At 49.1% G+C, this 18,079-nt stretch overlaps 1 protein-coding gene across 14 annotated transcripts in view; it reads left to right on the plus strand.

Moving 5' to 3' along the window:
- LOC124043153 (protein 4.1-like) overlaps positions 1-18,079 on the plus strand; it is a 151,647-nt gene that overhangs the window by 54,332 nt on the left and 79,236 nt on the right. For 11 of the 14 annotated variants that reach the window (XM_046361390.1, XM_046361393.1, XM_046361394.1 and 8 more), the window contains 3 exons: positions 787-939; positions 1,130-1,230; positions 1,743-1,918. In XM_046361390.1, the coding sequence (XP_046217346.1) occupies positions 787-939; positions 1,130-1,230; positions 1,743-1,918 (430 nt within the window). The remainder of the gene's footprint in view (positions 1-786; positions 940-1,129; positions 1,231-1,742; positions 1,919-18,079) is intronic. The other 3 variants (XM_046361391.1, XM_046361397.1, XM_046361404.1) reach the window with 1 other exon arrangement.

Genomic DNA, 18,079 nt, shown 5'->3' on the forward strand with positions numbered 1-18,079 from the left:
ATGATAACAAGGGTGCGTCCCAATTGGCACCCTATTCCCTTCTTAGTGCACTACTTTTGACCAGGGCCCCTTCAAAAATAGTGCACTATACAGTGCTTCTACATCTGCATTGCTTGCTGTTTATGTTTTTTGTTATTTTTTTAGGCAGGACATCTGCTGAGGAAAAAAAAAAAAAGCGAGAAAAAAAAGGGGGCTTTATAAATACATTTGATTTGATTTGGGCTGCCATCTGGGACTCAGTCACGGTGTTTTACATCGTTAGAGGTTATAACACCCACTCACCTCCTGTCTGCTGCAGTGTAGCCTATGTCAGCTGTGGAGTCAGTGTTCGTGTCTGTCCCCCCCCCCACCCAAAAAAAAACGGAGTAACGCGTGCCTCTGTCAGACCACCGTTTTAATAGCAGAAATGAGGTCAATCTGTTTGCATCAGAGATGCAGGGATTTAAATAAAATATGGAAGTCATTATCCTGCCCCCCAGTGGTGGGTTGGTGTCATTGCATTAAAATGCAATCAGTGTAAAGTGAATGGTATACTGTAAATCTGAGAGCAACCATGAAAATGTTGGTTCCAGCAGTCTTGCAATTGAAGAGTTTTTTTTCTCTCTCTCTCTCTCTCTCTCTCTCTCTCTCTCTCTCTCTCTCTCTCTCTCTCTCTCTCTCTCTCACCCTCACCTCACCTCATCTCTCTCTCTCTCTCTCTCTCTCTCTCTCTCTCTCTCTCTCTCTCTCTCTCTCTCTCCTCCCTCATCTCTCTCTCTCTCTCTCTCCTCCCTCACCTCTCTCCAGGATCTAGATGGAGTGGACATCATGCTGGGTGTTTGTTCTGGGGGTTTGATGGTCTACAAGGACAAGTTGAGGATCAACCGGTTCCCCTGGCCTAAAGTCCTCAAGGTCTCCTACAAACGCAGCAGCTTCTTCATCAAGATACGCCCCTCAGAGGTCAACATTATTTCTGTGTTTGTTTGTTTGTTTGCGTGTGTTTTAGACCCCCCCCAAGAGGCCCTACTCTTCCAGGAGTCAGATCCACAGGACAGCTCTAATACATCAAAGTGACTAGTTTACGTGTTAAATCAGTAGGTTTGTGGCCGTAGTCCTCTGCTAATAGGAGGGTGTTGATCTGCTCTTCCAGCAGCTGGAGCATTACGAAAGCGCCATTGGTTTCAAACTGCCAAACTACAAGGCCTCCAAGAAGCTGTGGAAGGTTTGTGTGGAGCATCACACCTTCTTCAGGTAAGAGAGCACACTGTTGAAATCATTCTCACATTACTATTCTATTAAAAGGAGAAGGGTCATAGATACATTATTACAGTAGTAATACATTGTTACTATGGTTATATATTCCTGTAGTTATATGTAGTTTAGTTACTCGCACTGACTGTAATATGGGGTTGGTCTTGTCTACCTTAGTGAATGAACTGACTGTAATATAGAGTTGTCTTATCTACCTTAGTGAATGAACTGGCTGTAATGTAGAGTTGTCTTATCTACCTTAGTGAATGAACTGGCTGTAATATAGAGTTGTCTTATCTACATTTACATCTACCTTAGTGAATGAACTGACTGTAAAGTCGATCTGGATAAAAGCATATGCTAAATGACTCAAATGTAAAAATGTAAATGTAATGTCTGTCTCCATTTCCAAACTGACCTCTACTGAGGTGGCTACCACTCCCAAGAAGTTACATATTATAGTTATGTATTTATAGATATTTATATAAATGTTCCTCTGTCTCCATGTCCAGGTTGACCTCTACTGAGGTGGCTACCACTCCCAGGAAGTTCCTAGTGCTGGGTTCTAAGTTCCGCTATAGTGGGCGGACCCAGGCCCAGACCCGCCAGGCCAGCTCTATGATTGACAGGCCAGCCCCCCTATTCCAACGCTCGGCCAGCAAGAGGAACTCACGCAGCATGGACGAAGGTTTGTTGAATGGGACTGTGTGTGTGGTGGGGAGGGAGGGAATGGTTGGTGTGTGTGTGTGTGTGAAGTCTGTGTGTGTCTGCAGAGAGAGAGTGTGTGTGTGTGAGAGAGAGAGAGTGTGTGTGAGAGAACGAGAGAGAGTGCGAGAGAGAGAGAGTTTGTGTGTGTGTGTGTGTGTGAGAGAGAGAGCGAGCGAGAGAGAGAGTGTGTGTGTGTGAGAGAGCGAGAGAGAGAGAGTGTGTGAGAGAACGAGAGAGAGTGCGAGAGAGAGAGTTTGTGTGTGTGAGAGAGAGCTAGAGAGAGTGTGTGTGAGAGAACGAGAGAGAGTGCGAGAGAGAGAGTTTGTGTGTGTGAGAGAGAGCTAGAGAGAGTGTGTGTGAGAGAACGAGAGAGAGTGCGAGAGAGAGAGTTTGTGTGTGTGAGAGAGAGAGGGAGAGCGAGCGAGAGTGTGTGTGTGTGTGTGTGTGTGTGTGTGTGTGTGTGTGTGTGTGTGTGTGTGTGTGTGTGTGTGTGTGTGTGTGTGTGTGCGTGTGCGTGTGCGTGTGCGTGTGCGTGTGCGTGTGTGTGTGAGAGAGAGGGGTCTGCCTTTGTAGTGTGGGTGGTGAAAGTAGCTGACTTGTCCTTGATAACCAGCAAGAGGCAAGTCTCTGTGTGTACTTCAGCCCTTCCCAGAGAGGAAAGAAGAGGATGACTGGTTACCATATCAACCCCCACCTCTGTCTTAACATTACCTTCAGGACCATATCAACCCCCACCTCTGCCTTAACATTACCTTCAGGACCATATCAACCCCCACCTCTGCCTTAACATTACCTCCAGGACCATATCAACCCCCACCTCTGCCTTAACATTACCTTCAGGACCATATCAACCCCCACCTCTGTCTTAACATTACCTTCAGGACCATATCAACCCCCACCTCTGTCTTAACATTACCTCCAGGACCATATCAACCCCCACCTCTGTCTTAACATTACCTCCAGGACCATATCAACCCCCACCTCTGTCTTAACATTACCTCCAGGACCATATCAACCCCCACCTCTGTCTTAACATTACCTCCAGGACCATATCAACCCCCACCTCTGTCTTAACATTACCTCCAGGACCATATCAACCCCCACCTCTGCCTTAACATTACCTCCAGGACCATATCAACCCCCACCTCTGTCTTAACATTACCTCCAGGACCATATCAACCCCCACCTCTGTCTTAACATTACCTCCAGGACCATATCAACCCCCACCTCTGTCTTAACATTACCTCCAGGACCATATCAACCCCCACCTCTGTCTTAACATTACCTCCAGGACCATATCAACCCCCACCTCTGTCTTAACATTACCTTCAGGACCATATCAACCCCCACCTCTGTCTTAACATTACCTCCAGGACCATATCAACCCCCACCTCTGTCTTAACATTACCTCAGGACCATATCAACCCCCACCTCTGTCTTAACATTACCTCCAGGACCATATCAACCCCCACCTCTGTCTTAACATTACCTCCAGGACCATATCAACCCCCACCTCTGTCTTAACATTACCTCCAGGACCATATCAACCCCCACCTCTGTCTTAACATTACCTCCAGGACCATATCAACCCCCACCTCTGCCTTAACATTACCTCCAGGACCATATCAACCCCCACCTCTGTCTTAACATTACCTCCAGGACCATATCAACCCCCACCTCTGTCTTAACATTACCTCCAGGTACATATCAACCCCCACCTCTGTCTTAACATTACCTCCAGGTACATATCAACCCCCACCTCTGTCTTAACATTACCTCCAGGACATGACTCAACCCCCACCTCTGTCTTAACCATCTCTAGGACCATATCAACCCCCCCTCTGCCTCTCCTCATTCCCTCCAGGACCATATCAACCCCCACCTCTGTCTTAACATTACCTCCTCTTCTCTCCTCCCCTCCTATCTTCTCTCCCCTCCCCTCCTTCCTTCCCATCACCTCTCTACCTTCTCGTCTGGGACACTCTCCTAACATCTCCTCTTCAGGACCATATCAACCCCCACCTCTGTCTTAACATTACCTCCAGGACCATATCAACCCTCACCTCTGTCCTTCCTTCTCGTCACATTACCTCCAGGACCATATCAACCCCACCTCTGTCTTAACATTACCTCCCTCCTCTCCATATCTCTCCCCCCCCTCTGTCTTAACATTACCTCCAGGACCATATCAACCCCCACCTCTGTCTTAACATTACCTCTCCTCCTCCATATCAACCCCCCACCTCTGTCTTAACATTACCTCCAGGACCATATCAACCCCCACCTCTGTCTTAACATTACCTCCAGGACCATATCAATACCCCCACCTCTGTCTTAACATTACCTCCAGGACCATATCAACCCCCCACCTCTGTCTTAACATTACCTCCAGGACCATATCAACCCCCACCTCTGTCTTAACATTACCTCCAGGACCATATCAACCCCCCTCCTCTGTCTTAACATTACCTCCAGGACCATCCTCCCCTCTCCTCTAACTCTCCTCCTTCTCCTCCCCTGGACCATATCAACCCCCACCTCTGTCTCTTACCTCCCATATCAACCCCTCCTCTGTCTTAACATTACCTCTGCCTTCTCAGGGACCATATCAACCCCCCACCTCTGTCTTAACATTACCTCCAGGACCATATCAACCCCCACCTCTGTCTTAACATTACCTCCAGGACCATATCAACCCCCACCTCTGTCTTAACATTACCTCCAGGACCATATCAACCCCCACCTCTGTCTTAACATTACCTCCAGGACCATATCAACCCCCACCTCTGTCTTAACATTACCTCCAGGACCATATCAACCCCCACCTCTGTCTTAACATTACCTTCAGGACCATATCAACCCCCACCTCTGTCTTAACATTACCTCCAGGACCATATCAACCCCCACCTCTGTCTTAACATTACCTCCAGGACCATATCAACCCCCACCTCTGTCTTAACATTACCTCCAGGACCATATCAACCCCCACCTCTGTCTTAACATTACCTTCAGGACCATATCAACCCCCACCTCTGTCTTAACATTACCTTCAGGACCATATCAACCCCCACCTCTGCCTTAACATTACCTCCAGGACCATATCAACCCCCACCTCTGTCTTAACATTACCTCCAGGACCATATCAACCCCCACCTCTGTCTTAACATTACCTCCAGGACCATATCAACCCCCACCTCTGTCTTAACATTACCTCCAGGACCATATCAACCCCCACCTCTGTCTTAACATTACCTCCAGGACCATATCAACCCCCACCTCTGTCTTAACATTACCTTCAGGACCATATCAACCCCCACCTCTGTCTTAACATTACCTTCAGGACCATATCAACCCCCACCTCTGTCTTAACATTACCTCCAGGACCATATCAACCCCCACCTCTGTCTTAACATTACCTTCAGGACCATATCAACCCCCACCTCTGTCTTAACATTACCTCCAGGACCATATCAACCCCCACCTCTGTCTTAACATTACCTTCAGGACCATATCAACCCCCACCTCTGTCTTAACATTACCTCCAGGACCATATCAACCCCCACCTCTGCCTTAACATTACCTCCAGGACCATATCAACCCCCACCTCTGTCTTAACATTACCTCCAGGACCATATCAACCCCCACCTCTGTCTTAACATTACCTCCAGGACCATATCAACCCCCACCTCTGTCTTAACATTACCTCCAGGACCATATCAACCCCCACCTCTGTCTTAACATTACCTCCAGGACCATATCAACCCCCACCTCTGTCTTAACATTACCTCCAGGACCATATCAACCCCCACCTCTGTCTTAACATTACCTCCAGGACCATATCAACCCCCACCTCTGTCTTAACATTACCTCCAGGACCATATCAACCCCCACCTCTGCCTTAACATTACCTCCAGGACCATATCAACCCCCACCTCTGTCTTAACATTACCTTCAGGACCATATCAACCCCCACCTCTGTCTTAACATTACCTTCAGGACCATATCAACCCCCACCTCTGTCTTAACATTACCTCCAGGACCATATCAACCCCCACCTCTGTCTTAACATTACCTCCAGGACCATATCAACCCCCACCTCTGTCTTAACATTACCTCCAGGACCATATCAACCCCCACCTCTGTCTTAACATTACCTCCAGGACCATATCAACCCCCACCTCTGTCTTAACATTACCTTCAGGACCATATCAACCCCCACCTCTGTCTTAACATTACCTTCAGGACCATATCAACCCCCACCTCTGTCTTAACATTACCTTCAGGACCATATCAACCCCCACCTCTGTCTTAACATTACCTTTAGGACCATATCAACCCCACCTCTGTCTTAACATTACCTTCAGGACCATATCAACCCCCACCTCTGTCTTAACATTACCTCCAGGACCATATCAACCCCCACCTCTGTCTTAACATTACCTCCAGGACCATATCAACCCCCACCTCTGTCTTAACATTACCTCCAGGACCATATCAACCCCCACCTCTGTCTTAACATTACCTTCAGGACCATATCAACCCCCACCTCTGTCTTAACATTACCTTCAGGACCATATCAACCCCCACCTATTATTATTATTATTAGGATTATTATCAACCCCCACCTCTGTCTTAACATTACCTTCAGGACCATATCAACCCCCACCTATTATTAACATTACCTATTACCATATCAACCCCCACCTCTGTCTTAACATTACCTTCAGGACCATATCAACCCCCACCTCTGTCTTAACATTACCTTCAGGACCATATCAACCCCCACCTCTGTCTTAACATTACCTCCAGGACCATATCAACCCCCACCTCTGTCTTAACATTACCTTCAGGACCATATCAACCCCCACCTCTGTCTTAACATTACCTCCAGGACCATATCAACCCCCACCTCTGTCTTAACATTACCTCCAGGACCATATCAACCCCCACCTCTGTCTTAACATTACCTTCAGGACCATATCAACCCCCACCTCTGTCTTAACATTACCTTCCAGGACCATATCAACCCCCACCTCTGTCTTAACATTACCTCCAGGACCATATCAACCCCCACCTCTGTCTTAACATTACCTCCAGGACCATATCAACCCCCACCTCTGTCTTAACATTACCTCCAGGACCATATCAACCCCCACCTCTGTCTTAACATTACCTTCAGGACCATATCAACCCCCACCTCTGTCTTAACATTACCTTCAGGACCATATCAACCCCCACCTCTGTCTTAACATTACCTCCAGGACCATATCAACCCCCACCTCTGTCTTAACATTACCTTCAGGACCATATCAACCCCCACCTCTGTCTTAACATTACCTCCAGGACCATATCAACCCCCACCTCTGTCTTAACATTACCTCCAGGACCATATCAACCCCCACCTCTGTCTTAACATTACCTCCAGGACCATATCAACCCCCCACCTCTGTCTTAACATTACCTCCAGGACCATATCAACCCCCACCTCTGTCTTAACATTACCTTCAGGACCATATCAACCCCCACCTCTGTCTTAACATTACCTTCAGGACCATATCAACCCCCACCTCTGTCTTAACATTACCTCCAGGACCATATCAACCCCCACCTCTGTCTTAACATTACCTCCAGGACCATATCAACCCCCACCTCTGTCTTAACATTACCTCCAGGACCATATCAACCCCCACCTCTGTCTTAACATTACCTCCAGGACCATATCAACCCCCACCTCTGTCTTAACATTACCTCCAGGACCATATCAACCCCCACCTCTGTCTTAACATTACCTCCAGGACCATATCAACCCCCACCTCTGTCTTAACATTACCTTCCAGGACCATATCAACCCCCACCTCTGTCTTAACATTACCTCCAGGACCATATCAACCCCCACCTCTGTCTTAACATTACCTCCAGGACCATATCAACCCCCACCTCTGTCTTAACATTACCTCCAGGACCATATCAACCCCCACCTCTGTCTTAACATTACCTCCAGGACCATATCAACCCCCACCTCTGTCTTAACATTACCTCCAGGACCATATCAACCCCCACCTCTGTCTTAACATTACCTCCAGGACCATATCAACCCCCACCTCTGTCTTAACATTACCTCCAGGACCATATCAACCCCCACCTCTGTCTTAACATTACCTCCAGGACCATATCAACCCCCACCTCTGTCTTAACATTACCTCCAGGACCATATCAACCCCCACCTCTGTCTTAACATTACCTCCAGGACCATATCAACCCCCACCTCTGTCTTAACATTACCTCCAGGACCATATCAACCCCCACCTCTGTCTTAACATTACCTCCAGGACCATATCAACCCCCACCTCTGTCTTAACATTACCTCCAGGACCATATCAACCCCCACCTCTGTCTTAACATTACCTCCAGGACCATATCAACCCCCACCTCTGTCTTAACATTACCTCCAGGACCATATCAACCCCCCCTCTGCCTTAACATTACCTCAGGTACCATATCAACCTCTGTCTTAACATTACCTCCAGGACCATATCAACCCCCACCTCTGTCTTAACATTACCTCCAGGACCATATCAACCCCCACCTCTGTCTTAACATTACCTCCAGGACCATATCAACCCCCACCTCTGTCTTAACATTACCTCCAGGACCATATCAACCCCCACCTCTGTCTTAACATTACCTCCAGGACCATATCAACCCCCACCTCTGTCTTAACATTACCTCCAGGACCATATCAACCCCCACCTCTGTCTTAACATTACCTCCAGGACCATATCAACCCCCACCTCTGTCTTAACATTACCTCCAGGACCATATCAACCCCCACCTCTGTCTTAACATTACCTCCAGGACCATATCAACCCCCACCTCTGTCTTAACATTACCTCCAGGACCATATCAACCCCCACCTCTGTCTTAACATTACCTCCAGGACCATATCAACCCCCCACCTCTGTCTTAACATTACCTCCAGGACCATATCAACCCCCACCTCTGTCTTAACATTACCTCCAGGACCATATCAACCCCCACCTCTGTCTTAACATTACCTCCAGGACCATATCAACCCCCACCTCTGTCTTAACATTACCTCCAGGACCATATCAACCCCCACCTCTGTCTTAACATTACCTCCAGGACCATATCAACCCCCACCTCTGTCTTAACATTACCTCCAGGACCATATCAACCCCCACCTCTGTCTTAACATTACCTCCAGGACCATATCAACCCCCACCTCTGTCTTAACATTACCTCCAGGACCATATCAACCCCCACCTCTGTCTTAACATTACCTCCAGGACCATATCAACCCCCACCTCTGTCTTAACATTACCTCCAGGACCATATCAACCCCCACCTCTGTCTTAACATTACCTCCAGGACCATATCAACCCCCACCTCTGTCTTAACATTACCTCCAGGACCATATCAACCCCCACCTCTGTCTTAACATTACCTCCAGGACCATATCAACCCCCACCTCTGTCTTAACATTACCTCCAGGACCATATCAACCCCCACCTCTGTCTTAACATTACCTCCAGGACCATATCAACCCCCACCTCTGTCTTAACATTACCTCCAGGACCATATCAACCCCCACCTCTGTCTTAACATTACCTCCAGGACCATATCAACCCCCACCTCTGTCTTAACATTACCTCCAGGACCATATCAACCCCCACCTCTGTCTTAACATTACCTCCAGGACCATATCAACCCCCACCTCTGTCTTAACATTACCTCCAGGACCATATCAACCCCCACCTCTGTCTTAACATTACCTCCAGGACCATATCAACCCCCCACCTCTGTCTTAACATTACCTCCAGGACCATATCAACCCCCCACCTCTGTCTTAACATTACCTCCAGGACCATATCAACCCCCCACCTCTGTCTTAACATTACCTCCAGGACCATATCAACCCCCACCTCTGTCTTAACATTACCTCCAGGACCATATCAACCCCCCACCTCTGTCTTAACATTACCTCCAGGACCATATCAACCCCACCTCTGTCTTAACATTACCTTCAGGACCATATCAACCCCCACCTCTGTCTTAACATTACCTCCAGGACCATATCAACCCCCACCTCTGTCTTAACATTACCTCCAGGACCATATCAACCCCCACCTCTGTCTTAACATTACCTCCAGGACCATATCAACCCCCACCTCTGTCTTAACATTACCTCCAGGACCATATCAACCCCCACCTCTGTCTTAACATTACCTCCAGGACCATATCAACCCCCACCTCTGTCTTAACATTACCTCCAGGACCATATCAACCCCCACCTCTGTCTTAACATTACCTCCAGGACCATATCAACCCCCACCTCTGTCTTAACATTACCTCCAGGACCATATCAACCCCCACCTCTGTCTTAACATTACCTCCAGGACCATATCAACCCCCACCTCTGTCTTAACATTACCTCCAGGACCATATCAACCCCCACCTCTGTCTTAACATTACCTTCAGGACCATATCAACCCCCACCTCTGTCTTAACATTACCTCCAGGACCATATCAACCCCCACCTCTGTCTTAACATTACCTTCAGGACCATATCAACCCCCACCTCTGTCTTAACATTACCTTCAGGACCATATCAACCCCCACCTCTGTCTTAACATTACCTCCAGGACCATATCAACCCCCACCTCTGCCTTAACATTACCTCCAGGACCATATCAACCCCCACCTCTGCCTTAACATTACCTCCAGGACCATATCAACCCCCACCTCTGTCTTAACATTACCTCCAGGACCATATCAACCCCCACCTCTGTCTTAACATTACCTCCAGGACCATATCAACCCCCACCTCTGTCTTAACATTACCTCCAGGACCATATCAACCCCCACCTCTGTCTTAACATTACCTCCAGGACCATATCAACCCCCACCTCTGTCTTAACATTACCTCCAGGACCATATCAACCCCCACCTCTGTCTTAACATTACCTCCAGGACCATATCAACCCCCACCTCTGCCTTAACATTACCTCCAGGACCATATCAACCCCCACCTCTGTCTTAACATTACCTCCAGGACCATATCAACCCCCCACCTCTGTCTTAACATTACCTCCAGGACCATATCAACCCCCCACCTCTGTCTTAACATTACCTCCAGGACCATATCAACCCCCACCTCTGTCTTAACATTACCTCCAGGACCATATCAACCCCCACCTCTGTCTTAACATTACCTCCAGGACCATATCAACCCCCACCTCTGTCTTAACATTACCTTCAGGACCATATCAACCCCCACCTCTGTCTTAACATTACCTCCAGGACCATATCAACCCCCACCTCTGTCTTAACATTACCTCCAGGACCATATCAACCCCCACCTCTGTCTTAACATTACCTCCAGGACCATATCAACCCCCACCTCTGTCTTAACATTACCTCCAGGACCATATCAACCCCCACCTCTGTCTTAACATTACCTTCAGGACCATATCAACCCCCACCTCTGTCTTAACATTACCTTCAGGACCATATCAACCCCCACCTCTGTCTTAACATTACCTCCAGGACCATATCAACCCCCACCTCTGTCTTAACATTACCTTAGGACCATATCAACCCCCACCTCTGTCTTAACATTACCTTCAGGACCATATCAACCCCCACCTCTGTCTTAACATTACCTCCAGGACCATATCAACCCCCACCTCTGTCTTAACATTACCTCCAGGACCATATCAACCCCCACCTCTGTCTTAACATTACCTCCAGGACCATATCAACCCCCACCTCTGTCTTAACATTACCTTCAGGACCATATCAACCCCCACCTCTGTCTTAACATTACCTCCAGGACCATATCAACCCCCACCTCTGTCTTAACATTACCTTCAGGACCATATCAACCCCCACCTCTGTCTTAACATTACCTTCAGGACCATATCAACCCCCACCTCTGTCTTAACATTACCTTCAGGACCATATCAACCCCCACCTCTGTCTTAACATTACCTTCAGGACCATATCAACCCCACCTCTGTCTTAACATTACCTTCAGGACCATATCAACCCCACCTCTGTCTTAACATTACCTCCAGGACCATATCAACCCCCACCTCTGTCTTAACATTACCTTCAGGACCATATCAACCCCCACCTCTGTCTTAACATTACCTTCAGGACCATATCAACCCCCACCTCTGTCTTAACATTACCTTCAGGACCATATCAACCCCCACCTCTGTCTTAACATTACCTCCAGGACCATATCAACCCCCACCTCTGTCTTAACATTACCTTAGGACCATATCAACCCCCACCTCTGCCTTAACATTACCTCCAGGACCATATCAACCCCCACCTCTGTCTTAACATTACCTCCAGGACCATATCAACCCCCACCTCTGTCTTAACATTACCTCCAGGACCATATCAACCCCACCTCTGTCTTAACATTACCTCCAGGACCATATCAACCCCCACCTCTGTCTTAACATTACCTCCAGGACCATATCAACCCCCACCTCTGTCTTAACATTACCTCCAGGACCATATCAACCCCCACCTCTGTCTTAACATTACCTCCAGGACCATATCAACCCCCACCTCTGTCTTAACATTACCTTCAGGACCATATCAACCCCCACCTCTGTCTTAACATTACCTTCAGGACCATATCAACCCCCACCTCTGTCTTAACATTACCTTCAGGACCATATCAACCCCCACCTCTGTCTTAACATTACCTTCAGGACCATATCAACCCCCACTCTGTCTTAACATTACCTTCAGGACCATATCAACCCCCACCTCTGTCTTAACATTACCTTCAGGACCATATCAACCCCCACCTCTGTCTTAACATTACCTCCAGGACCATATCAACCCCCACCTCTGTCTTAACATTACCTCCAGGACCATATCAACCCCCACCTCTGTCTTAACATTACCTCCAGGACCATATCAACCCCCACCTCTGTCTTAACATTACCTCCAGGACCATATCAACCCCACTCTGTCTTAACATTACCTTCAGGACCATATCAACCCCCACCTCTGTCTTAACATTACCTTCAGGACCATATCAACCCCCACCTCTGTCTTAACATTACCTTTCAGGACCATATCAACCCCCACCTCTGTCTTAACATTACCTCCAGGACCATATCAACCCCCCACCTCTGTCTTAACATTACCTCCAGGACCATATCAACCCCACCTCTGTCTTAACATTACCTTCAGGACCATATCAACCCCACCTCTGTCTTAACATTACCTTCAGGACCATATCAACCCCCACCTCTGTCTTAACATTACCTTCAGGACCATATCCACCTCTGTCTTAACATTACAACCATATCAACCCCCACCTCTGTCTTAACATTACCTTAGGTACCATATCAACCCCCACCTCTGTCTTAACATTACCTCCAGGACCATATCAACCCCACCTCTGTCTTAACATTACCTCCAGGACCATATCAACCCCCACCTCTGTCTTAACATTACCTCCAGGTACCATATCAACCCCCACCTCTGTCTTAACATTACCTCCAGGACCATATCAACCCCCACCTCTGTCTTAACATTACCTTCAGGACCATATCAACCCCCACCTCTGTCTTAACATTATTAGGACCATATCAACCCCCACCTCTGTCTTAACATTACCTTCAGGACCATATCAACCCCCACTTATTATTATTATTATTATTATTATTATATTACCTCTGTCTTAACATTACCTTCAGGACCATATCAACCCCCACCTCTGTCTTAACATTACCTTCAGGACCATATCAACCCCCACCTCTGTCTTAACATTACCTCCAGGACCATATCAACCCCCACCTCTGTCTTAACATTACCTCCAGGACCATATCAACCCCCACCTCTGTCTTAACATTACCTCCAGGACCATATCAACCCCCACCTCTGTCTTAACATTACCTCCAGGACCATATCAACCCCTCTCTGTCTTAACATTACCTCCAGGACCATATCAACCCCCACCTCTGTCTAACATTACCTCCAGGACCATATCAACCCCCACCTCTGTCTTAACATTACCTCCAGGACCATATCAACCCCCACCTCTGTCTTAACATTACCTCCAGGACCATATCAACCCCCACCTCTGTCTTAACATTACCTCCAGGACCATATCAACCCCCACTCTCCTTAACATTACCTCCAGGACCATATCAACCCCCCCTCTGTCTTAACATTACCTCCAGGACATCATCCCCTCTGTCTTAACATTACCTCCAGGACCATATCAACCCCTCTGTCTTAACATTACCTCCAGGACCATATTACCTCTGCCTTAACATTACCTCTCCAGGACCATATCAACTCTCTCTTAACATTACCTCCAGGACCATATCAACCCCCCTCTGTCTTAACATTACCTCCTATCTCCCCTCCTCTGCCTCATTACCTTCTCCCCATATCAACTCCCTCCTCTGTCTAGTCCTTCAGCCCAACCCCCACCTCTGTCTTAACATTACCTCTCCATATCTCCTCCTCCTCTTCTCTCCTCCCTCCTCCTCTCCTCCTCTCTCCCCTCCTCTCAACTCCCCTCCTCTCTCCTCCTCCTCTCTCCTCCCTCCTCTGTCTCCTCTCCCTCTATCCTCCCTCCTCTGTCTTAACCCTCCAGGACCATATCCTCCCACCTTCTCATCTGGGACATTACCTCCAGGACCCTCCTCTCCTCCTCTCCACCTCTTACCTTCTCCATATCTCCCACCTCTGTCTTCATTACCTCCAGGACCTATCTCCCCCACCTCTGTCTCTCCCTCCAGGACCATCCAACCTCCCACCTCTGTCCTCTTCCTCCTCCATCTCCTCCCTCTCCTCCTCTCTCCTCCTCATCCTCCCTCCTCTCCTCCCTTCCTCATCTGGGATTAACATTCCTCCAGGACCATCTCAACCCCCTCCTCTGTCTTAACATTACCTCCTCCTCTCTCCCCCACCTCTGTCTCATCTGCCTTCCATCCTCTCTCCTCCCCCCTCTCTCTTCCTCTCCTCCATCTCTCCTCCCCTCTCTCTCCTCCTCCAGGTCCTCTCTCCTCTCCTCCTCTCTCCTCCTCCTCTCCTCCTCCTCTGTCTCTCCTCCCTCCTCTCTCCTCCCTCCTCTCTCCTCCTCCTCATCCTCTCTGCCTTCTCATCTCCTCCTCTCTCCTCCTCCCTCCCTCTCTTCCTCCTCTCTCCTCCTCTCTCCTCCTCCTCGTCTCATCCTCTCAGGACTTCCATCTGGGATCTCTCTCCTCCCCTCCTCTCCTCCTCTCTCCTCCTCTCTTTTAACTCCTCCTCTCTCCTCCCCCTCTTCTCTCCTCCTCTCTCCTCCTCTCCTCCTCTCTCCTCCCCTCTCTCCCCTCCTCTCCTCTCTCTCTCCTCTCTCCTCTCTCTCCTCCTCTCCTCTCTCCTCCCCTCTTCATCCTCTCTCCTTCTCCTCTCTCCTCTCTCCTCCCTCCTCTCTCCTCCTCTCTCCCCTCCTCCCTCCTCTCCCCTCTCTCTCCTCCTCCTCCTCCCCTCCCTCCTCCTCCTCCTCTCTCTCCTCCCCTCTCTCCTCCCTCCTCCCCTCTCCTCCTCCCCTCTCTCCTCTCTCTCCTCCTCTCTCCTCTCCTCCTCTCTCCTCCCCTCCTCTCCTCCTCGTCATCCTCTCTGCCTTCCATCTGGGATGCTCTCTCCTCCTCTCTCCTTTCCTCCTCTCTCCTCCTCTCTCCTCTCCTTCTCGTCATCATCCTCTCGGCCTTCTCATCTGGGATACTCTCTCCTCCCCTCTCCTCCCCTCCTCCTCTCTCCTCTCCTCCTCTCCTCCTCTCTCCTCGTCATCATCCTCTCGGCCTTCTCATCTGGGACGCTCTCTCCTCCTCTCTCCTCTCCTCCTCTCTCCTCTTCTCTCCTCTCCTCCTCTCTCCTCTTCTCTCTCCTCCTCCTCTCCTCCTCTCTCCCCTCCTCTCTCCTCCTCCTCCCTCTTCTCTCCTCCCCTCCTTCTCCCTCCTCCTCCTCCTCTCTCCTCTCCTCCTCTCTCCTCTGCTACCAGTGTCCTCCTCTCAACCTCCTCCCTCCTCCCCCTCTCCTCCTCTCAGCACAGGTTGGCTCCACTCCTCTCCTCCTCGTCATCCTCCTCTGCCTTCTCATCTGGGACGCTCTCTCCTCCTCTCTCTTTCCTCCTCTCTCCTCCTCTCTCCTCTCCTCGTCATCATCCTCTCGGCCTTATCATCTGGGATACTCTCTCCTCTCCTCCCCTCCTCTCCTCCTCTCTCCTCCTCTCTTTTTCATCCTCTCTCCTCCCCTCTTCTCTCCTCCTCTCTCTCCTGTCTCCTCTCAACTGTAGTAAACCTCCACTCCTCTCCTCCTCCTCCATGTAACAGTATGTTTCTCCTCCTCTTCCCTCCTCCTCTTCCTCTCCTCCTATCTCCTCCTCAATCTTCTCCTCCTCTCTCCTCTCCTCCTCTCCTCTAATCTCCTCCTCCCTCTCTCCTCCCTCCTCTCCGGGACTCCTCCTCCTCTCCTCCTCCTCTCCTCCTCTCCTCCTGAGCCTCAGAGACTCTCCACTCCTCCTCCTCTCTCCCTCTCTCTCTCTCTCCTCCTCCTCTCTCCTCCTCTCCTCCTCTCTCTTCTCACTCCTCTCTCCTCCCCTCCTCTCTCCTCCCCTCTTCTCTCCTCCCCTCCTCTCCTTCTCGTCATCATCCTCTCGGCCTTCTCATCTGGGACGCTCTCTCCGTTATGTAACCGTTCCAGATGTAACATCTGTTTTTTTATTTTGACGGACAACGTACGGAAGGCAGGGCACAAGCCACTGATTAATTGTAACCACACAAAGCAGATTCACTGTCTTACTCCCTGTGGGCTTTGGCAGCCCCATCTGCCACCTAACTGCATCTGCTACCAGTGTCTCTCTGTCTCAACACTAAACCCTTAACCCTGGCCAGCCAGTCAGTACAGCACAGGTTGGCTGTAGAAAATGTATTCAGCGTATGTACAGTACCTAACCTGAATAACTGAGGACGGTTCTCCTACTTACCATGTAGCTGACCGTATACCTAACCTGAGTAACTCTGAGGACGGTTCTCCTACTTACCATGTAGCTGACCTCATAGGGACCTGAGAAGATGTACAGTCACAGTGTGCTGAACTTTCATACTGTAGTAAACGTCTCTCCGACGATCCTCCATGTAACAGTATGTTTCTACCACGTTATCGCTAAGCTTTATTCTAATATATAATAAACATATGCCGTTTAGCAGACGCTTTTAATCCAAAGCGACTTTTACGTATGGGTGGTCCCGGGACACGAACCCAGACCCCTGGCGTTAAAAGCATCATGCTCAACCAACTGAGCTACAGAGGACGACAAAGAGATTCCTCATGGATTGTCCCAGTCTCTATTCTACTGCTCTTCCTCTATCATTTCTCTCTGGCTCTGACTCTCTGACTCTCTCTCTCTCTCTGACTCTCTCTGACTCTCTCTGACTCTCTCTCTCTCTCTCTCTCTCTCTCTCTTTCTCTCTGACTCTCTGACTCTCTCTGACTCTCTGACTCTCTGACTCTCTCTGACTCTCTCTCTGACTCTCTCTCTGACTCTCTCTCTCTCTGACTCTCTCTCTCTCTGACTCTCTCTCTCTGACTCTCTCTCTCTCTCTCTCTCTCTCTCTCTCTCTCTCTCTCTCTCTCTCTCTCTCTGACTCTCCATGTATGTTCTCTACCACATCATCACTGAGTCCTTTGCCGTGCTGATGCCGGTCTCATCCTGGACCTTCCACTGTGTGCTGTCTACAGAGGATCCTGTTGACCAGCTGTCGACCCACTAACTCCCTCAGTCATGGGAGAGCTGGTTTCATACACGCGTGGGTTTTTACCCTCCTTAACTCGCCTCTCCACTAAGTTATGATGGGTTTAGGTTAGTCTCAGTAGAGAAAACAGGTGTTTGTTGAGGATGTATGTTGGTGACCACTTCCCAGTCTGCCTCTTCAAGTGTCACACAAGTGAAGGAGTCATGGAGCGAGGACTGCTAATCTGTTGTCATGGATTAACCTGTCTCTTCCACCTCCACCACCGTGCCCATCAATCCCAATCCTGCACCTTTCTCAGGTATCCAATCAGGCCTCAGACAGGGCCTTTAACTCCTCCCACT

This window comes from Oncorhynchus gorbuscha, linkage group LG09, assembly GCF_021184085.1.
Source record: "Oncorhynchus gorbuscha isolate QuinsamMale2020 ecotype Even-year linkage group LG09, OgorEven_v1.0, whole genome shotgun sequence".
NCBI classification, from domain to species: domain Eukaryota; kingdom Metazoa; phylum Chordata; class Actinopteri; order Salmoniformes; family Salmonidae; genus Oncorhynchus; species Oncorhynchus gorbuscha.